The 23,167-nt window shown below is 35.4% G+C and overlaps 1 protein-coding gene across 1 annotated transcript in view; it reads right to left on the bottom strand.

The window, feature by feature from the left end:
• Positions 1 to 1,918: 1,918 nt before the first annotated feature.
• Positions 1,919 to 23,167, bottom strand: part of brwd3 (bromodomain and WD repeat domain containing 3) — a 152,699-nt gene continuing 131,450 nt past the window's right edge. Inside the window, exons 35-40 of the mRNA XM_039765961.1 lie at positions 20,058 to 20,201; positions 18,209 to 18,361; positions 15,937 to 16,106; positions 15,602 to 15,699; positions 6,518 to 6,670; positions 1,919 to 3,494 (exon numbers count right to left, since the gene is read on the bottom strand). Of these exons, the coding sequence (XP_039621895.1) occupies positions 2,806 to 3,494; positions 6,518 to 6,670; positions 15,602 to 15,699; positions 15,937 to 16,106; positions 18,209 to 18,361; positions 20,058 to 20,201 (1,407 nt within the window). The 3' untranslated portion in view covers positions 1,919 to 2,805. The remainder of the gene's footprint in view (positions 3,495 to 6,517; positions 6,671 to 15,601; positions 15,700 to 15,936; positions 16,107 to 18,208; positions 18,362 to 20,057; positions 20,202 to 23,167) is intronic.

The raw sequence follows: 23,167 nt of genomic DNA, 5'->3' as shown, positions 1-23,167 counted from the left end.
AGGAGTTCAGCATTAGTGTACTCTTCAAGTATTGAAATTTCATAAATTACTGAAGTAAAATAGGAACTCTGCTCCTGCTTTCAAAACTTTGTTAACATTGAGATGCACTGTAAAAATTACTTTTCACTTGTACACATTTACAATCCTTTAACGATTGAACTTTGGCTGACAGTTTAGCAACATGTAGCAGTGAAGTGTTAATATGTAGCCAAAGGATAGAGAAAAAAAATGTGCTACAAGCTCTGCAGACCAAATCTATCAGGAATTCCTTCACTATGTAATACTGATAAATGGTTCTCTTCAATAAACCGCCAACTGCAGCAGTTTTTGGAAATGCTTATTTCTCATAATATGCAAAGTGCTCCTGCAGTTAAAAAAGTTACTCTACATTGAATGTTAAACATGTGAATGCTTTCTTCTCTGAATGCCATAATAGTATTCATATACGGCTGCACTATGAATACAATATGACATCCTCCACAAACCCTGAACACAAAACAAACATCAAATCAGAGAACTGCAGCAAAAGTGCAACACAGTAACTGATGTGAGAGAAATATGTGCCACAACCATTATATACATATTTTATATTATATATATAAAACCCACCAGTTTCAATTTCACCAGCATATACCAATATAAGTTGAACCTCTGTTTAATACATGAAAAAGACAAGTTGGTTGCTGAAAGCTAGCTTCATCGTATTCCATGTATTAATACACATATCACCTCCTCCGGGAGAGACTGCAGTTACTTTTCTTACATACAAAACCACAAATAGACAAAGAAAAAAATACAATTAACAATTCTTAAATCAAATGCATGAGTTCTTGTTCAGTTTTGAGGAAAAAAGGGGAGGAAGGGATGTCACAGTTAAAAGAATGGAATTACGATTTTATCATGGCACCACCTAGTGGTTAAAAAGCACAGCTATGTCCTCCGACTATTTTAATGAAGGCTTAATTGATCAATTCCTCTTATACCAATAAAAACTAGAACACTAAAAAGGTTCCTTCTAATTTTTAAAATTTGATTTCTTTGTAGACCCTCCATAAATAAAAATGATGTAAAAAAATACACATTGCGATATTTTAAGTTACTGCACGGCCAATGCACTTGTGCAGAGAACTAAAAGCTGTATTCTGTGGTACACAAACAGATACATAATATGTAGAGCAGTGTGCACCAAATGCAAACGAAAATGTTTGGCAATATGTGCTTCTGCTTGGCCAAAAACTACATGTCTGAGCCATGAATACAGTCGATTTCAGTACCTTTAAAGCAAAACTTTTACCTGCCCATTTGTCCATAACTAGCTACACCCTGTTAGGAGTTTCTCATTAACACCGCTTTAAATAGGTGTATAAAAAGCGTGTTATTGGTAAAACCTTTGCACCCAGCACACTTTCTTCCGATCTTATTATAATAATGTTCCAAAAAGGGGAAAAAAACAAAACAAAATATTTCCTTGCGTAAACAAAATTCCCACTTTCCATACATACAAAGTGAAGAGCCCTCCTTTGGCTCAACAGAATATCATATTGGCACCATTTTTTCAATATTTTATATTTACAGAAATACATGCTACAAAGAATGCACCATTGAATATAAAAAATGTACATATATGTGCATTTATAATGTTCATGAAGGCACCAATAACTCTGCCATTTTTTGAGATGAAAAAAATCCTCACACATACACTCGAGTTCCACATAGAATGTAAAAAAAAAAATTACCAACACACACTATATATATATATATATATATATATATACACACACATATACATACATACATACATATATACATATATATATATATACATATACATATACATATACACATATACATATACACACATATATATACACATATATATATATATACATATACATACACATATACATATACACACACAATTGCCTACAATAATTTCAGTGCAGCCAGTGGATATCAAACTGCATCAAACAATTTTTTGATAATGTCACACTGGCTAAGTTTTACCTCTAATTCCATTTGCCATATCATTCAATAATACAGCTGCCTCAAATTGTTAAATTGTGCAAAACATTATTACTATTGTAGGTACATCTGTAGAGTATAAATACATAACAGTGGATAAAAAACTTAAAAAGTCTAGAGTGTGGTTTATATCTTAGCACATATATAGCATACCAACAGTTTCCCATTTTTGCTGGGCTGTGTTAGGATACCAAAATGCACCTCCTTCAGATACAGGGAGAACTGGTCAGCTTTTCAAGAGCAATCACTATTTGAATTCTAATAAAGCCAACAAAATGAAACCATCTATTTTCATGAATTATTAAAAGATGGGTGACAATTTTTCAACACAAAATTGAAAAAATAAAATCCCAGTTATTGCAGGCTATTTATCTCACAAAACAGTTATCTACTCATAGGAAAAAGATCTAAAATTATTTGGTAATCCCAATTTTAGCACATAAAATAGGAAGCACAGTAGGTGTTGTCAAATGAAGATATACTACACAGCGTTTGTGAGAAGATGTAGGGATATCCAGTGCATTTAAGGCCCTAGTGAGTAAGGCTCCTATTTATGCTAGCTGCTGGAGAGATGTGTTAAACAAGTGCATCACTGGCAAGATTTAGAGCACCTCTGTCAAAGTTTCAGTAAACAGTCCCACACACAAGCATGCTTCAAGAAACTTTTACGTAGAAAAAAAAAATCCCTGCAGTAAAAATGTAGTATCTCAGTTTTTTTAATTAAATAGATTAAAGTGTCTCTTTATTCTTCAAGAAAGGAAAAAACAAAACAAAAAAAAAAAGTTAATGATTCCATCCCATCAGGTGACTAACCCGAGCCTTTTCAGTCATTTTTCGTACTCTGCCCGAACGAGACATTCCAAGATTCAGGGGGTCCGCTGCTGGCACAAAGGTGTCATCTTCAGAGTCATCATTGTATAAAACAGTCCTTCTACCCTGGTTTCGGGTATTAATCCTTGACTCTTTGTGAAGGGGTGCCCTGCGTAGCCTTCCTTCTTTTCCCTCTTTAGTCCCTCCCTCCTCATCTTCGTCAACACGCATTTTTTTTCTTCTTCCACGTGGCCGGCCTCGTTTAGGTGGTCTCCCAACACTCCTTTTTCTCTTGCCATTTACTGGGACCACAGTCACCTTTTTGGTTTTGCAGCTAGGACGAGGTCGAACTGTTATGCTGTAGTCATGATCACCCCCATCAACATAATCTCTGTCCGATTCAGAGCCTTCACTGCTGCTAGAACTACTTGCAGAGCTTGTACCTGAAACTTCACTGTCTGATGAGGAAGATGAAGAGGAAGAGGAGGAGGAAGACGAAGATGATGAGGATGATGTACAACTGTTCCCAGCAGTCTTCCCAACAAGCTTGTTTTCAATTTCTGAATCTTCATCCTCCTCTTCTGAATCTCCTGGCAATTTCCTTTTATTTGCACACTCAGTCCGACTTTTTCCATTGGTTAGGGGTCCATTAGCTGAAGAATCTAAAGAAAGAAATTAAAACAGACTTCATTAAATATTTACCTGATATTAAACACTAGAATGATATATTCTGAGGTATTAGATTTTAAAATTACCAGGACTACTTGGGGTCAGTTGAATCTGTGTTACAATGAGGAAGTAGTAATACACTCATAACAACCAAGAATGTACCCCACAAATGAGGCTTGATTATTCTTTTGCTTAGTGGAGAACCTAGTGCTGGACCTTAGCTGCCAAATACAACATCTAGACTTGCTTACAGACAGGGAAAGAAGTGCACAAACAAGACCTACTGAACAGTATGTAAAGCAATGTATTCTAGTGATAAAACAGAGTTAACCTATAACTAACTTTCAGTAACATGGCCAAAAAAAGGAAAAAAGAGTGCTCTCTCCCCTTCATATGTACCAAAGAAATTATTTCCATGGGCCCTGAAGACTTCAGAACTAAGCACTGCCAATATTCCTTGAAATTACAGGAACCAGATTAAAAAAAAATGCTAAAAATATCAGGTAAATGTAAAGGTTATGCAAGTTATTCTCTACAAATTTAATAGAGATGGTAATTTGTGAGAGCATTAGGTACTTACCTAGCACAATTTTGGTATGCAGCTACTGTATGTTGCTGCCTTAATTTGTAATTTACTAGCTGTGGCAATATGGACAGCTACTAAGTATTCAGGTACTGAGAAATGTGAAAACCAGACAAATATCTCCTCGTTTAACCTGCTAACAAACCAGAAATCTTCCAAAACATTTAAATGCTAACACCCAATAAAAGCTTCCTTTGGCAATACATAGTTCTTTTTCAAAGTGGAGAAAATAATATTCATAAGTTTATATCCCCTTTTGTCCTGAGTTGATTTATTCATAACAAAAGGCCAACTATTACATACAAAACATGCTCTAAAAAGAATAACTAGATTTGAGAGGATACTATAATTACCCTTTAGCAAAGTCAAATTCATGCAAAAGAGCCAAAATCAAAGTATTGTTCTTATGGAACTGAAAAGTCCTCAAAAATACCTAAACAAAACTACATTGACATGATTGGATTTAATTTTTTTTAAAGTTATGATCAATGTTGCATAGCATTTTTCCTAATAGACAAAAAAGATGCAAAAGTGAAGAAGCATGCAAAGAAGAAATCCAGGTAAAAGTATTTGTAAATAGTTCAAAATTAGTAATAATTATATTTTTTATCCTCTCACAAAACATTTTTTTTTGCTGACAGAAGGCAGAAAACAAAACTTTGCTACCAATTTCTTTCATATAAGCTGGGCAGTCTTCACATGTATCAAGGAAGGAAGAAAAGAATATATAAACTCTAAAATAATGGTTGGTTAATTTAAAAGAGCTATACTGTTTATCTCTGTATGTGACACAACAGGACTGTAGATTCACACTCATTCACAACAAAAGAATGCATGAATGGTCATGCATACGTGGATTTTTGCTTTCTCAAGACCTGTGGTCCTCAAGCAGTCTTAAGGACCCAACTGTAGCTGGAGGTTTTTGTTCTAACAAATTTATCATTTTAGTTGGACAAAGCCTAATTGAGCGGTTATTTCGCAGTTTCTTTGTTTTGACATCAACATAGAAATCACAAACCTAAGTTTGGTAAAATGTTATTAAAACGTACTAAGCAGTTATATGGGGATAGTGTAATTTGGTTTTTTTTTTTAAATAACTAACAAATTTCCAGATTTTCAATCTGCTTTTCTAGGTGTGCTGGTTATTTGATCCATTATTTACAAATTACTGGGTCTGATGCTGAAACAGTTGTAGTCTTTCATCAATCAGTGTCATCTGGCAAAGTGTCTGCTCTGCTTGTTTTAAATTGTCATTATTAGGATAAAATAAAGGGAGCAAACTACACAGAAAATGGGCAAATAAAGTTAAGCACTTAAAGTCATAACAAAAATAGAGAAATGATTAAATGTCTTATAAATGTAAACATCATATTGATCTGCTGTTCTGAATGCTGAACAAGAGAAGAGAAAAAAAGAACAGCTAATTTTATATTTTTTTATTAGTTATCATAACTGATTGTGATTTGCAGCCACTTTGGGTCTCCAGGACTGAGATTAGGAACCACTGCACTAGACCAACTAGTTGTCTCTTCTGGGTGAAATTTAAATCTGACCTTAGATAGCAAATGGTACACTCTTCCGTGTTACAGGTGAGTTGAAACTGCTCACGACAAAGTCATATAGAGCAAAATATTAAAAAGAAAAAGTGGTGTTTACTGGAAAGAAACCCATTTGTTTTGTTAATAACATTGGCCACTCAACAAAAATAAGAACAGGTTGTTCTTTGAAATTCTGTGGATAAATGTTAATCTTGGGGGTTTTGGAGTAGTGCAGCATAAAAACCTATTCCTTACCATAATACACAATCAACATTATTAAGTTAAGCTAAAGTTTGGATTATTCAAACCACAAAATACACTTGGAATAAATTCATTTTTTTATATATACTCAAGGATATAAAAAATAATTTTATACCTTGGAATTATGTACTGTTCTTTTTTTTTTTTTTTTTAAAAAAAACCTTCCAGTTGGGATTACCAAAAAACACAAAAAATACACAAACTATTACAGACATCATTCTCAACTGTGTAATCACAATACTTACATTTAATGGTCTTCAGAATCCCCTAAAGTACATCAGCAGTTAATTTATCAGTTGGAGCATGCACCATTTTCAAACACCTCTCTCAAAATACTTTGCCACTAACAGGCTTCCTTTTGAACCAAACTTTCAGAAACAATATTGAATTATCAGTGTAGCACAATGGGAATATCATTAAACTTGCCCTCCGGAGTTACTCAATTTTACTTAAGTTTAAGACGAAAGGTGCAGCACTGATTTGTTAGTTACAATCTCTAAATATTTACCCAAAAAAGTGTAAAATGGGAAAAATGTTTAAAAACGATGACAGGCTGGCCAATCTATAATACATACATACATACATACATACACACACACACAATAATAGCTATTTCTGTTCAATTTATCTGTACCTTGCTTTATTGGAACGGAACGACTCCGGGTCACACGGTCAACTCCTGGCTCTCCAGTTCTAATGTTGCTATTTGAACTTGATGTAGATGGTTGGCTGTCACCTTCCCCTTCATCAACTACTGAACCGCAGGGGTCTTCAGTAGTTTCTGAAGCTAAAAAAAAATATACATTTTAAACAAGTAAAATATATTTACAAAACTGATAAAACTGTGAAAATCCAGCTTTAAAATTATGATTAAACTTAATGATCTATGTCACTGGTTCCCACTTAGGACAGGAACAACACAGCTAAGAATTTAGATCGGGTTCAGAAGAAATGGCCAGCTAGAACAGATCTACAGCATGGTGCCAAACACATCATCAGACCTAGCCTGGAGGATCCAGACAAAGCAATGCTACCACCCCTTCATATTATGTTTGGGTTAATGAAGCACCTATCAAAAGAGGAAGCCTACTTTATGTATTTGGGCTGAAAACTTCTGGGTTTATACAAGAATAAATTGAAAGAGGGAATTTTCGCCAGATCTGACATTAGTAAACTTATTTCCGATGCACAATTTAAAGGGGTAATGAACAACCTAGAATGAAAATCTTGGGTAACATTCAATAAATAATTTCTGCGTTTTAAGGTAACAAGAATGATACAAAATATAAAGAAAATGTAAAAAAATTATTAGTTAAAGTTTAAGGAATTGGGCTGCAACATGAGTCTAAAAGTTCACTTTTAGGATTCACGATTGAAATTTGTCCTTGAAAATCTTGGAATTGTAAATGGAGAGGGTGAAATATTCCATTAGTATATCAAGAACATGAAAAGGCGGCGCCAGGGAAATATTTGGGGTGGGAACTTCAGTATGATGGTGACCTTTTGTTGGATGATTCATAGGGATGTATGAAAAAATCTGCACAAATGATGGACCACTAAAGTTATGGATTTAAAAAAAAAAAAAAAACCTGATTAAAAACTAGATAAATTATATGCAAGTCAATATATATGCATTGTTATTTTCTTCACATATACAGTTTGTTTAAAAATATATTGACTTAACAGAACATCTCATTTCTAAATCAAGACATCATTATTATGAACATGGAGAGAAAGCTAATAAGATCTTAGCTCAACAGATCCACAAGCAAGAAGTTCACAATGCAATCCCAGCAATCACCAACACAAAACGGAGACAAAATCATTAACCATAAAAAATATATTACACACATTTAGAGACTACTATAAATCTTTATATTCTACTGAGTTTAAAGAAGACAAGACAGAATCTAATGTATTTCTGGATGCATTACAAATACCACAAATACATACTATCAGTGCAGAGGAACTGGATAAACCTCTGGCACCATCAGAATTACTAGATGCTATAAAGTCACTTCAGAGTGGGAAAGCAGCAAGCCCCAATGGCTATCCTGCTGAATTTTATTAGAAATTCTCCACTCAGTTAGCTCTCCTCTTATTAGCAATATTTACACAAGGTAGAGACAATAAAATTCTACCTCAAACATTTCGCCAAGCATTAATCACTGTTTTTCCTAAACAAAATAAGGACTTATTACAATGTACATCATACAGACCAATTTCACTTCTGAATAATGATGTTAAGATACTCAAGTCCTAGCTAGAAGGATGTAGAAAGTGCTGCTTTTGGTAAAATCACAAGATCAAAAAGGATTTATTAAAGGCTGACACTTAGCTTCCAATCTTCGATGCCTGTTTAATATAATAAATATATTCACCTGTAAAGTCAAACACCCCAGAGATATTATCATTGTTGGATGCAGAAAAAGAATTTTATATGATTGAATGGAACTCTCTTTTCACTGCACTGGAGAAATTTGGGTTTGGCCTGAACATTTGTGCGTGGATCAAACTACTGTATACCAATCCAGAAGCTTCAGTTTGTATTAACAACAATAACTCAGACTACTTTAAACTCGAATGTGGTGCCAGATAAGGATGCCCCTTGTCACCACTGCATTTTGCAATCGCTATTGAGCCACTGGCAGTTCACTGTTGAAATACTTATGAGATAAAAGGCGATTATCAGAGAAGGACTTGAACAGAAAATTTCTCTATACGCAGAGGATATGGTACTATATATCTCGGATCCACAAATTACAGTGCCTTCAGTCCTAAAAAACACAGAATTTCAAAAGATTTCTGGTCTCAGAATTAATTTGACTAAAAGTGTGCTCTTTCCAGTGAATCCTCAAGCGCACAATGCAAGATTGGACACTTTCCCTTTAATCATCGCAGATCAATTTAAATACCTAGGAGTAAACATTACTAGTAAACAAAAAACTCTCTATCAACAAAATTTATCTGTCTGTATGGAAAAAATTAAGCAAGACTTGCATAGATGGTCAACCCTTCATCTCACTGGAAGAATTAACATTGTTAAGATGAATATTCTTCATAAGCTTCTTTTTTTATTTCAGAACATTCCAATATGAATCTATATTTTTTTAAGAAATTAGATTCAACCATAACCTCATTTATTTGGAATTCAAAACATCCACATATTCAAAGAGCTACCCTAGAAAGACCAAAGGCAGAAAGGTGGCATGGCTCTACCTAACTTTCAGTTTTATTTCCGGGGCAGCAAATATACAAGCTATAAAAACCTGGACATGGACACAAATAGATGAACATACACAGGCTTGGTCGGCAATAGAAATAAAATCCTGCAGTACATCTTTATATTCTTTGCTTTGTACCCCAATAAATACAAGTAATTGCCAATATATCCATCCATCCATTTTCCAACCCGTTGAATCCGAACACAGGGTCACGGGGATCTGCTGGAGCCAATCCCAGCCAACACAGGGCGCAAGGCAGGAACCAATCCCGGGCAGGGCACCAACCCACTGCAGGACACACACACACCCACACCCACACACCAAGCAGACACTAGGGACAATTTAGAATCGCCAATCCACCTAACCTGCATGTTTTTGGACTGTGGGAGGAAACCGGAGTACCCGGAGGAAACCCATGCAGACACGGGGATAACATATTGGCAATATACGAACCACCAAATTGTGCTTCCCTCACTCAGAATATGGAACCAATGTAGAAAGCGTTTTAAGATAAAGAAGCTTTTAACTGTGGCACCTCTGCACGAGAACCACCTTTTTCGAGCCTCTCAAACATATGCAGCTTTTAATGTCTGGAAAACATTTGGGATTATATCACTTAGTGATCTGTACATAGACAACGTTTTTGTATCCTACGAACAATTCCATTCCAAAATTTAACATCCCAGCAACACATTTCTTTCACTGCATTCAAATCACAAACTTTGTAAAACAGAACCTCCCCAATTTTCCTCACCTCCCGCCAAGCTCTATGCCGGATAAAATATCGATGTCTTGATGGCTCAGACAGCATTTCTGTAATATACAAAACAATTTTACAGTCCCTACCTTTCAAAGATCCAAGAGGACAGTGGGAAAAGGATCTCTCACTCAATATTTCAGAAAAGGAGTAGAAAGTAGCAATGCAGAGAATTCACTCGAGCTCCATGTGCGCAAAGCATACAATTATTCAACTCAAAATGATATATCGAGCACATCTGTCTCACTTAAAATTGTCCAAAATGTTTCCAGGGCAAAATCCAACCTGTGAACATTGCAAGAAGGTTCCAGCCTCACTGGGCCACATGTTCTGGACATGCACCAAATTAACATCATTTTGGACCAAAATCTTTAAATGCCTATCAGAAAGCCTTGGTGTCACACTCCCTCCTAACCCACTAACAGCTGTGTCTGGTGTACTCCCAGATGGGCTTAAAGTAGAGAAGGACAAACTGTAATTGCCTTTACTAAACTATTGGCACATAGACTTATCTTGCTCAGCTGGAAGAATCCTAACTCTCCTATTTCCAAGTCAGTGGGTAACTGATGTTTTATACTATTTGAAACTGGAAAAAATCTAATTCTCACTTAGAGGATCTGGGCAGAACTTTTTCAGAACCTGGCAGGATCTGATCAATAACATTTTAGAATAAGCTTTTAAAACACTGAGGATTTCTCCACTTATCATTATTCACTACTTATTTCATGTACTTACTTATTTTTACTAGCTTTAAGTTTTAATCTGCTGGCTCAGCTCTCTTTCTCAGGGGTGGGGGTTGATTTGTTTTCGATCATATGTTTGTAAAAATTGATTTATTTGTATGGAATGATGTGTGATTTTAATAAAATAAATTTAAAAAAATATATATCTCTCACACACACATATATCTTGACTAAGGGGGGAATTTTACTATGATGGTGACCTTTTGCTGGATGATTCATAGGGATGTACCAAAAAACGTGTACAAATGATGGACCACTTAGGTTATGGATTTAAAAAAAAAATAAATAAATAAAATGCAAGTCAATAAATATGCATTGTTATTTTCTTCACATATACAGACAGTATGTTTAAAAATATATTGACTAAATATGTTAAATTGATTTAGAACAATACACTGAGTGCACAATCAGGCAAGTTGTATTTTTGAGGATTCATTTTATGGAACAAGTATAGTGCTATAAGTCAATCCAAAACGTTAATAAACCTGAATGTTTTACAAAGGAAATGTGAGTATGAACATTCCAAGGTGAATATGTGTGCATAATTATCAGGCAACTATTACAGTGCAGAATTATTACGCAACTAAAGGAAAAATTAACATTTTCCTATCTGTTATAGTGAGAAACAAACATCTCAAACTTAAATAAAATTCCTGACATTTCAAAAAAATAAAAATAAAAATAAAGATCAGTGACCAATATAGCCACCCTTCTTTTCAATAACAATCATAAATAAGCCTTCCATTCATGGAGTCTGTCAGTTTCTTGATCTGTTCATAATCAACTTTTTGTGCAGCAGCAACCACAGCCTCCCAGACAATGTTCAGAGAAATGTACTGTTTTCCTTCCCCGTAAATCTTCTGTTTAAGAAGGGTTTTAGAACAGGTGAGGAAGGTGGCCATGTCATTCTTCTTTCATCTTTAAGGCCTTTAGTGGCGAGTCACACAGTGGAGTACGTTGATGCATGTGATGGAGCATTGTCCTGCATAAAAATATCGTCTTCATGAAAGATGCAGACTTTTTCCTGTACCACTGCTTGAAGAAAGTATCCTGGTCTTCTAAAATCTGGCAGTAGGTTTGGGAGTTGATTTTGAGTGCATCTTTAACCTGAAAAGGTCCAACTATTCCTTTAATCTTTAATAATACCAGCCCATACCAGTACCCCACCTCCAATTTGCTGGAAACCGAGTTGAAGTGGAGCTCTGTGCCCATTACTGATCCAGCCACGGCCCCATCCATCTGGTCCTTCAAGAGTCAACCTCATCTCAAAAGTCCATAAAACCTTTGAAAAATCTGTCTTCAGGTATTTCTTGGCTCAATCTTGACATTTCAACCTACGTGTCTTGTTCAGTAGTGGTTGGGTTTCAGACTTCCTTACCTTGGCCATGTCTCTCAGCACTGAACACCTTCTACTACTGGGCACTCCAGGTAGGTTGCAGTTCTGGAATATGACAGCACTGGAGGATAATGGGTTTCTGCTAGCTTCATGTTTGATTCTTCTCAAATCTTTGGCAGTTAATTTGTGTATTTTTTTCTCTCAACATGTTTCTTGCGAGCCTGTTGATTATTTGCACCAAAATGTTTCATGGTTTTGTGATCACACCCCATTCTCTTTTTTGGCCCATTTTGCCTGTGGAAAACAAGCTGCCTAATAATTATTCAAACCTTGATATAGGGTGTTGATCTCCTTAGACCACACCCTCCCTCATTACACAAATACACATCACCTGATATGCTTAAATCCAATAAGCATTCAAGTTTATACAGCTTGGAGTTGGAATATATAAATAAAAATGATGCTATTGTCAAAATACTCTCTTGCCTAATAATTGTGCACACAGTGTATTATACAGATGAATTGTGTAACCTGTTAAATTTTAACGATCTTTATTTTCAATTTTATACTTGACAAGACATTTTTGTATCATTCTTGTCACTTTCATTTATATATTTTTATTTAAATTAATGAAAACTACTATTCACAATTAAACATTTATAACGAGTTTAATTTTGTAGACCTGTACAATTCCTAAACGTTTAACAAATTCCTTTTGTAAGAAATTCTTCCAAACCCATATTTGTCTGAATTGGTCTTTAAGCTATTTTTGATAACAGTTTTCATTATTTTCCATTGTACCACGGGACACAAGTAAGGTTCATTTCCTATTCTATTGTGCTTCATGAATGCTTTTTGCAATAAAGACACTGCACCAATCCTTCGCAGCTTGTATGATCTTCTCCAAACATTTGTACATGCATACTTTTTTCAAAATAGGAATTTTTCTGCTCTCACATTATTCATCTACATCACTAAGATGAAATAATGTGTTATGTTCCTCATCCATACTTATGATAAGCAAGCTCTTTAATGAAGCTGAAGATATGAACACATATCACAAGTCTACAAAAAAAACTTTTTTTCAGGTGCCAAGGTTTTTTGAATGGATTTAGGGTATTTTGATGGTGCTGAATTCAAAAATCCCATTACTTTGCTGAACTGGTTCTAGTTTTTGAGATAATGGACATCCATGAAAATAATGCATTTCCCCAATGTGATTTGTGTGTGATAACAAATGCAACAGCTTTTGGTCTGTCTTTTGACCCTTTAACAGTGTCTTAGGTAATGAAATATCCCATATAATTATTTTGTATTTCAATCTGTAGGCCTAAAATGCTATAAAAAGCGACTTTTTGAAGCCGGAATTCAACTGTGAATTTGCAGAGGAAAGAAGTCGGCTACAGTATAAGTTTGTCAACCCAGTCTTGGCTTATACCCAAAAAGTTGTCTTACTAAGTATATAAATACATGTAAAAATTATGACTTCATCAAGAGCAGCCTGCGTTAACAATCCTAATGTATTCTACATCTGTGGAGAGTACATTGTTGAAAAACAAAGAAGAAATATCACAGACTTTGTGCTTCGAGTATACCGGGCTTATTTTGGAGTACAGCCTGGAGACCAGGATAAGTCTTGGGCTCCACATATGGTTTGCAAAACGTGTGGAGCACCTACGACAGTGGACAAAAGGTGAAAGAAAAAGTCTGGTGTGCCAATGGTATGGAGAGAACCGAAAGGCCACCATGAGGATTGTTATTTTTGTGTTATAAAGAAGTCTTTAAAGGCTTTAATCGTTACAAGAAAGCTCGATGCGATTATCCTGATTTGTAATCAGCAAGACTACCTACTCCACATGGCAATGACGTTACCATACCAGTGTTTACCAGACAACCAAACCAGCCACTGTCAGACTCTGAAGAGAGGCAGGGATTGGAGTGTTTGGCAGGTAGTAGCAGTGGAAGTGAATTTGAGGGAAACTCTTCGACACCTCAACCATTAAGCCAAAAAGAACTCAAATGACCTAATTCGAGACTTACATCTGTCCAAGCAAATATCTGAAGTTTTAGCACTTAGACTTAATTAACAAAATCTTATAAGGCAGAAGTTAAAATTGCAGCCTATCGGACAAGAGAAGAGAGGCTTCTCCCATATTTCAACCAAGAGGAAGAACTTGTAAATGCAATGATATCCCACGAATTGTACTTCAAATGGGACTAACAGAATATCGACCAGAAGACTGGTGGCTTTTTATAGACGGCTCCATTAGAACCTTAAAATGTGTTTTCTTGCACAATGGTAACCGTAATGCGTCTCTTCCCATTGCTCACTCACCAAAACTTAAAGAAGAATATGAAAATGTAAAAATTGTATTACAGAAAATCTGTTATCATGAACATCAGTGGTCGATTTGTGTTATCTGAAGATGGTGAAATTCTTGCTTGGACAGCAATCTGGATATGCAAAATACCCATGCTTCATGTGCCTCTGGGATAGCAGGGCAGACCAAAATCACTGGACAAAAAAGTGTCATGGCCTACAAGGGAAGAATTGATCATTTGCGCTGCGAGTATCATTAACAAGCCACTGGTGGACAAGAACAAAATCATTCACCCACCACTTCATATTAAGCTAGGATCGATGAAGCAGTTTTTTAGGGTTTTGGACAAAACGCATGATTGCTTCAAGTACATTTGTAGATCATTCCCTGAACTGAGCATGGAAAAACTAAAAGACTGGAATCTTTGACGGTCCTCAGATTCGTAAGCTCATGAAAGATTCCAATTTTACCAAATGCATGAATGACACGGAGGCTTCGGCCCAGAAAAGTTTTGTCTCTGTTGTGAAGTACTACTTAGGTAATCACAGAGAAAACACTTATGAAGAATTGGTGCAAAATATGCTTGCTAACTTAAGAAATTTGGGAGTTAATATGAGCATAAAGATACACTATCTCCATAGCAATTTAAACAGATTTCCAGATAACCGTTGAGACTTCAGCGAGGAACAAGGCGGGAGGTTCCACCGGGATATGAAGGTGATGGAGAAGAGCTATCAAGGCAGATGGGACATACACGATGGCAGACTACTGTTGGAGTCTCGAACGTGATTGTCCCGATGACACACATAAAAGGAAATCACATAAACAGCGTTTTTTGAAGCATTGACATTAATAACAATTAATAACTAATTAATATATTAATAAAATCATACATAACTTTTTTTCCGCTCACTGTTACATATTTTTAATTTCTTTTTTGTATGATGTTAGACTGTTTACTTACTAGTTGTAACTAAAATAAAAATATTCTTGCAATTCTGAATGCTTTTCAAACGTGTTGCGTTAATTAACTATTAAATATCTCAGCAACAAGAGCCAATCTGGCAAAACCAAAGTCATATTCTTAATCAGCACCATAAACTTCATATAAAACTGTTCAGATATCGTTGGCACCAAAATCACTGTATACAAGTGTGCAGATTACCCGATTCATTAACAAGAGTTGACAAAATATCTGCAGATGTTCTACAGCAAAACATAAAACAAAATTTGAAAACTGTCAAAAAATGCTGAAAGTCACATAGCAGCTGAAATGACGGTTTCTAACAGAAAACAGAAAAAAGTTCCAGGTCTTACATTACAGTATTCATTCTCACCTTGTGAAGATCTTGTGGAACTCGTCCTGGTTAAAGACAATGAGGTATTTAAAACAGATTTTGGAGGGACCTTTGCTGGTTTGTGCTTTCCTTTAGGGCTAAAAATGAAACAAAGAAAAAAAAAATATGTTAAAAAAGATGTGTGAATTTAAGGGATGCCCTAGTAAAGGGGAGTAAAATGTTTAACGAATGAAGTTATAAGAGTGGCATTTTCCAAAATGCTGGAGAAAGACTAAAGAAAAAAGAAAAAAAAAAAACTAAGCACAATTGCAAGTTAAGTCTTCAATTATTCAACAAAGCTATGCATTGTGCAATACTTTAAATCTAGAATTTACCTGGAGGCCCTGCTGGTGGAAGGTGAGCTGCTTGTGCTTTGCAGTCTCTTGCGGTAGCTGAACCTGTGTCTGCTCCTCCGTTGACTCTGAACCGCAGATTTATAATCTGATATGATCGGCAATATCTGCTTCTCAAAGAAGGCTGACAAGCTGAGAGTCATACTGTATATCTGAAAGATTAAGACAAGACACTAACAATTGATAAAATCCCAGCTCACTTCCATTTTTAAAACCATAAATATGCTTTATACCACCAGGGAGCAGAGTCTGCTGCAGATTCAGTCGTACACAGCTATGTAACCCAAGCCCAAGTACATGGATAAGATAACAAGATGCACACTGTGTTGGATCCACACCATTTCCAGCAGTTTTAAGAAAATGGATATGCAGATTTCATTGGTAGTGATATGAGGGACCAATTACCAGGGGACTTTGAACACTAACCAGCATCTGATGAGAATACATCTCCTGTGCAGAATTAAAACAAACATTAAAACCATGTACCACAAAACAAAAAGGGCTGCGCATAGGCAAATTAGCATTGACCACCCTGCATGGAGTCTCCAGTGTACAGTAATACAAGTGGGGAGTGTACGGTCTACAACTTCCGTCATATGAGGACAGTACAATGTGTACTTGGAACTACCCATTGTAGAATGTCTAGCTAGCACAACTCTTGGAAGCTTATTTTGGTAGGAGTTTAAACTATTTTTTGCCTTGCTCCCATCCTCTTGTACTGCAGCTACAATCTTCTAACTTGGAACATTTCTCCAAACATAAAAAACAGAACTTTGCACATATTGTTACAAAATGTGCTACTTTAATACTTGTTATATACTAGGCTATACAATAGCATAGTAAAATACTTACCCTGTACAACATCAATTTAAATTATAATTGCTATCTATTCTGAAAGACAGGGTACCAGTTAAATAGAAACCATACAAGTTTGCAATTCCTTTAAATAATTCACAAAAGGAAAAGTAAATGAGCCCCACTACCTCTGGGCATATGGTGTTTATGCATTTGAAACAAATAGATCAAGATGTTCCCTTTCAGTGTGCTTAACAACTGCATTGTTTACTGTTCTCATACAGCAAATGAATCTGTTGATTTTATATAGCACCTTGCAAAGGTATGTAAACAGATATGCATAGATCATAATCTAGATTTTAACTTTAAAGTGAGACTATAGTGTATTGTAAACCTTTAATAACATTATACATTAACATTTTAAAACCTAAAAGGTTCCACATACCTTTGTAATGCACTTTATAATGATGAAACATACACTAATTGTACACAGGAATGTTACAAGTACTTTGCTATTAAACATCCAAAACCTAACAACTTTCCCACCAGTAAGTGTGGTCTAAAGGCTAAAGATATTAAAGGACTTCAGGACTCCAAACAACAATTTAAAAAAAATATATATATATACTTTTAGTTATCCCGAGGGGAAATACCGTATGAAATAAAACACATATCTAAGTGCACAGAGAAAACACCATACAATTTTAGGGAACTCCAGTTTCTGTATTACATCTTGCCTGAAGAAGGGGCCTGGAGTTGCCTCGAAACCATGCATATTGTAATCTTTTTAGTTAGCCAATCAAAGGTGTAATTTTGCTTGGCTTTTCTCTATATTCATATGTCTAACACGGTACAACACCCCAGTACTACGATAAAGTGTCTAAAGTGTTTCTATGTGGTGTTAACATAATAAACTATAAACATAATGCCCCTTAGAAAGGAAAAGTGGGCAAAAGTGTGGAAATAAATGAATATACCTCTAGTTCTCCTGTTTTTCACAGCACCAAGCACATATTCAAAATGAGTCAGTGATTGAATTATAAAACTACTAAACTCAATCATCTATGAAAAATAAAAGTACAGTAGGAGAGATTCTTTAGCCAATTAAAGTAAGAACTTAATTTTTCAGCAATTGAATCAAAACCTAGGAAAATGTATGTAGGCATGGCATACATTATATTACAGCTGTTAGTGAAGCTGTTCATTTTTAGAAGAATTCTATCAAATGTTATAATAGTGCTACCGTTTTGTTGTATTGTCTCACATTGGTGTTGATGCTGCTTTGATCAAATTAATCTTCCTGATTTTGACCTATGACCTCAGATTAGATAAGAGAAAAACATCATCAAAAGTGACAGACCTACCCTCAGAACTTTATTCTATAATTTAATATTATCATACAAAATAAGCAACATCTGTGTTAATAAAAAGAAATAGGCATACGTCAAATGACTCTTACCCTTGATTTTTTGTTGGGAGTGTAAGCCTTGGAATTACTAAAAATGAGACGAACATCCTTACAGAACTCCACTGGATTTTCATAATTTTCAGCATCCAGTGTTTCTGAAACTGTGCTTAAATCCATTGGAGTATCAATAATATCCCTGTAATTCTGAAAAGGGGAGGAAACCAAAACTAACTATTACAAGTAAAAAAAACAAGGTAGCAAACAAACGTTACTCAATTAGAGCAGAAAGATTAACACAATACAACCTTTCCTGTTTTGTCCGTTATACAGGAGCAAAAATATCAGTTTACATTATCAAACAGAAAGACCATAAAAGGAAAGTGGACAAAATGTGCGAAATTTTAAGATAAATTATATGAGAAAAGTTGTTAAACTAGGCATCAGTAACCAGCAAAGAAACAGCACTAATAAAGCCCTCAAAATTGTTACTTTTTTTTTTTTTAAATATATAGTTACATATAGAGTAAGAGTTAAAAGCAGCAGAAAATACCGCATGTTACAGTAGTAGTTACAGCACAAGCATGAGGAGCAACTTGAAAGATATGATGCTGACTGCAATAGATAATCATTTCAGCCAAATCAGTTACTTGACAATGAGCTCCAGGGGTTTACTTTTGTTTATGCATTAGTTTAAAGAGATATCAAACATGCCAATTGATTCTAGACCTATGGAGCTGAATGGACACAGATTCCTAAAAATTTTACATCAGCTATCTAAATATTAGAAGGCTGCAAATAAGGACACCGTTAGAGATCAGGAACAGACAAATGGCAGCTCTACAGGACTTGCAGCGTTCATTCAACTTAGGCTTACTCTTCTTGGTTTAGTACAATATGTACATTTACATATGAATATTTACAGAATCAATAATAGGTAATGTAATATTTTAGAATTTGACATGTTAGTTATCATTAATGCTTAAAGTATGAATATCTTTGTAAAGAAGCTTGTATGAAAGAATGACAGACCCTAACTGCAGTATGTGGGTGAGCAATGTGTATGCTATAAAAAGTGGGGATGCTCAGATAGATCGGCCACCAATCTAAATGTGCCAATTTTCACTAGAAAAAAGACACGGTTGGTGATCGATATATTGGCTAATTACAAAAGCCGATATTTTCAGCAATTTTTTAAATTTTTATGGTCACTGAAAAATAAGCCTACAGAATTTTATTTCGTCAATAAAAAATGAACAGTTAACACCTGTAGTCCAGTTTAATTATAAAAATACACTGATACAGGCCATTTTACACTCATATTTTAAAAAAATAAAAAAATAAATAAAAAAATATAAATCTATATCAAAATCAGCCTTAAAAAAAAAAATGAATCACAGCATCCTTAAATAATACATAAAGCTTTAAAATACTATTTACAACATCTCAGTGATTAGATAACCAATGTAAATGTTGCTTAATGTCAGAGCTTGGTGGTTGTTCCCTATGTATCGACTTTTAATATTCAGTAGTCAAACTTCATGGTATGTCGTCAGGTTCACTAGAAATAATCAACTATCTCCTTTTAAATAAATAAATAATAAAAAAAAAACTCTCGGCACATCCCTATGGTATGGTCAAATATAACAAAAGACCCTATTTAAAAATAAAGATGTCAGTAGCATCACATCTATTTGGCACAACCCATGCATTATAAACATGTATTCAAATAAAGCATAGCTGGCACGTTTCTATGGCACAGATAAAAAATGCATTGAAATAATCTGAAATCAAATAATTGAAATAAACAAAAATAAGACAGATCAATCCTCTACACTATTTATTCATTGCACCTTTCTGGTTGTCTCAAACTATTTTTTTTTATTAAAAAAAATTTCCATACTGGATATGCAAACAGGTCAACAGGTTGCCGAAAAGGCTCAGAATCCTCGCATTCAACAAGATGGTTTAGTAGATCTCTACACTTTGGCTTCCATGCCTCTACATCCATTTGTAGCCTTTGTCTTTTTGAGGGCTGCCGCAAGCTCTAAGGGTAGGGTGAAATAAAAGGAAAAAAATAAAAGACATGTCATTTACTAATTCACTCAGAGTAATTTTTTACTTTAAGATTAAACCAGATCAAAACGTATTTTGCCAAAAATTACATTTTATTATGTATTCATTTTTGAGCAGTGTTTATTGATTGAATCTATACATATAAAGGAGAGTTGGGATCCAAGAGACTGTGTTTGTGTGTTTGTGGAGGGAGGGTGAGGGAGTCACGTGATCATCTCCCCTCCCATTTACGTCATTTCATTCACTTCATTTCGCTCCGAGCTGAGCTCTGCAGCTGACGCGGTCTTGCAGTTCTTTCTCCTTAGTGTTTAGTCTTCTCTCCTTTACTGATGTACTGTTTACTAGACGCAGTACTTACTGAATAGTATTTTTTCCTTTAGTGTTTCTACTTAGGGTTTCTTTGTGTTTAGTACTCGCGGTGTGCCGGTGTTCCCGGGTGTTGCGGTTTACTGTTACTTTCTACTTCGATTTTGTACTTTAGTGTTTAGTAGACTTTTACTTTATCTCATTTACTGTTGTTTTTTTACTGTTGTTCCCGGCGGTGTTGCCGTTTTTCCCGTTTCCATTTTTTATGTAGCATGTTCACGAATTAGTAATAGAGAAAATTTATATATTTTGGCTCCAGGACGACAAACCAAAAATGTTGTATATAAAGAAGCTCTATAAGTCGCATGTAGATATATAATTATTCCAAATACAGCGACTGCAGCGAAGCGCACGAGGTCTGCTAGTATATTTACATACCATAAAAATATAGGTATATACTCCTTTTATAACTATACATTTATCATTTATCAAATCCACTTAATCCATCTTCAAAGATCATTCCTACAGTGTGAGGAGTAAGGCAGAAATCGGTTCTCGATGAAGTGCCAGTCCATCACTGGAGTACATGCACAAACCCATCACTCATACAAATAAAAAAAAAAAACTTATTGACTGCTTTATGCGGAACACAGGTTATTATGGTCCCCAGAGTGTTTCATTCTTGCTCTAGTAAAAGCGATTACTGGATTACATCACTTTGTCCAGACTCTGATTGCTTTCACAACAGCAAATGTGACTCAAGGCCCAAAACGATTTTTTGACAGAAAAAATACATGTTATAAACATTACTTGTATGAAGAGGACTTAAGATGGATGGGGTCCTTGTCTTCTCTTTGCCAGTGATTTGGCAAATTGCTAATGGATATTACAAATTCTTTTTAAAGACATGGAGTACAATTTTACCTGCCCAGTCTATTTCATAAAAAATATTACACTTTAAAACACAGTTTTACGCACCAATTATCTGAAACATTTTTCAAAAAGATAAATTCAGTAAAACCACAGAAAGGCATTTGGCATAAAAACTCTGGAGAGGGTATATAAAAGTTTTCCTTTAATTAAAACAGAATAAACGATTTGCTGATTTAAGGGTGAAAAAAATTTAGGATAAATTGAAGAATGGTTAGCATGGTAAACTCCATACCCCCCTACCCAATACAGCTGTGCTTGAAAGTTTGTGAACCCTTTACAATTTTCTATATTTCTGCATAAATACAGTGGTGTGAAAAACTATTTGCCCCCTTCCTGATTTCTTATTCTTTTGCATGTTTGTCACACAAAATGTTTCTGATCATCAAACACATTTAACCATTAGTCAAATATAACACAAGTAAACACAAAATGCAGTTTTTAAATGATGGTTTTTATCATTTAGGGAGAAAAAAAATCCAAACCTACATGGCCCTGTGTGAAAAAGTAATTGCCCCTTGTTAAAAATAACCTAACTGTGGTGTATCACACCTGAGTTCAATTTCCGTAGCCACCCCCACGCCCGATTACTGCCATACCTGTTTCAATCAAGAAATCAATTAAATAGGAGCTGCCTGACACAGAGAAGTAGACCAAAAGCACCTCAAAAGCTAGACATCATGCCAAGATCCAAAGAAATTCAGGAACAAATGAGAACAGAAGTAAATGAGATCTATCAGTCTGGTAAAGGTTATAAAGCCATTTCTAAAGCTTTGGGACTCCAGTGAACCACAGTGAGAGCCATTATCCACAAATGGCAAAAACATGGAACAGTGGTGAACCTTACCAGGAATGGCCGCCGACCAAAATTACCCCAAGAGCGCAGAGACGACTCATCCGAGAGGTCACAAAAGACCCCAGGACAACGTCTAAAGAACTGCAGGCCTCACTTGCCTCAATTAAGGTCAGTGTTCACGACTCCACCGTAAGAAAGAGACTGGGCAAAAACGGCCTGCATGGCAGATTTCCAAGACGCAAACCACTGTTAAGCAAAAAGAACATTAGGACTCGTCTAAATTTTGCTAAGAAACATCTCCATGATTGCCAAGACTTTTGAGAAAATACCTTGTGGACTGATGAGACAAAAGTTGAACTTTTTGAAAGGCAAATGTCCCGTTACATCTGGTGTAAAAGGAACACAGCATTTCAGAAAAAGAACATCATACCAACAGTAAAATATGGTGGTGGTAGTGTGATGGTCTGGGGTTGTTTTGCTGCTTCAGGACCTGGAAGGCTTGCTGTGATAGATGGAACCATGAATTCTACTGTCTACCAAAAAATCCTGAAGGAGAATGTCCGGCCATCTGTTCGTCAACTCAAGCTGAAGCGATCTTGGGTGCTGCAACAGGACAATGACCCAAAACACACCAGCAAATCCACTTCTGAATGGCTGAAGAAAAATAAAATGAAGACTTTGGAGTGGCCTAGTCAAAGTCTTGACCTGAATCCAACTGAGATGCTATGGCATGACCTTAAAAAGGCGGTTCATGCTAGAAAACCCTCAAATAAAGCTGAATTACAACAATTCTGCAAAGATGAGTGGGCCAAAATTCCTCCAGAGCGCTGTAAAAGACTCATTGCAAGTTATCGCAAACACTTGATTGCAGTTATTGCTGCTAAGGGTGGCCCAACCAGTTATTA

This window comes from Polypterus senegalus, chromosome 10, assembly GCF_016835505.1.
Source record: "Polypterus senegalus isolate Bchr_013 chromosome 10, ASM1683550v1, whole genome shotgun sequence".
NCBI classification, from domain to species: domain Eukaryota; kingdom Metazoa; phylum Chordata; class Cladistia; order Polypteriformes; family Polypteridae; genus Polypterus; species Polypterus senegalus.
The sequence above is the reverse complement of the archived record's forward strand: the minus strand, read 5'-3'. Positions and strand labels throughout refer to the sequence as shown.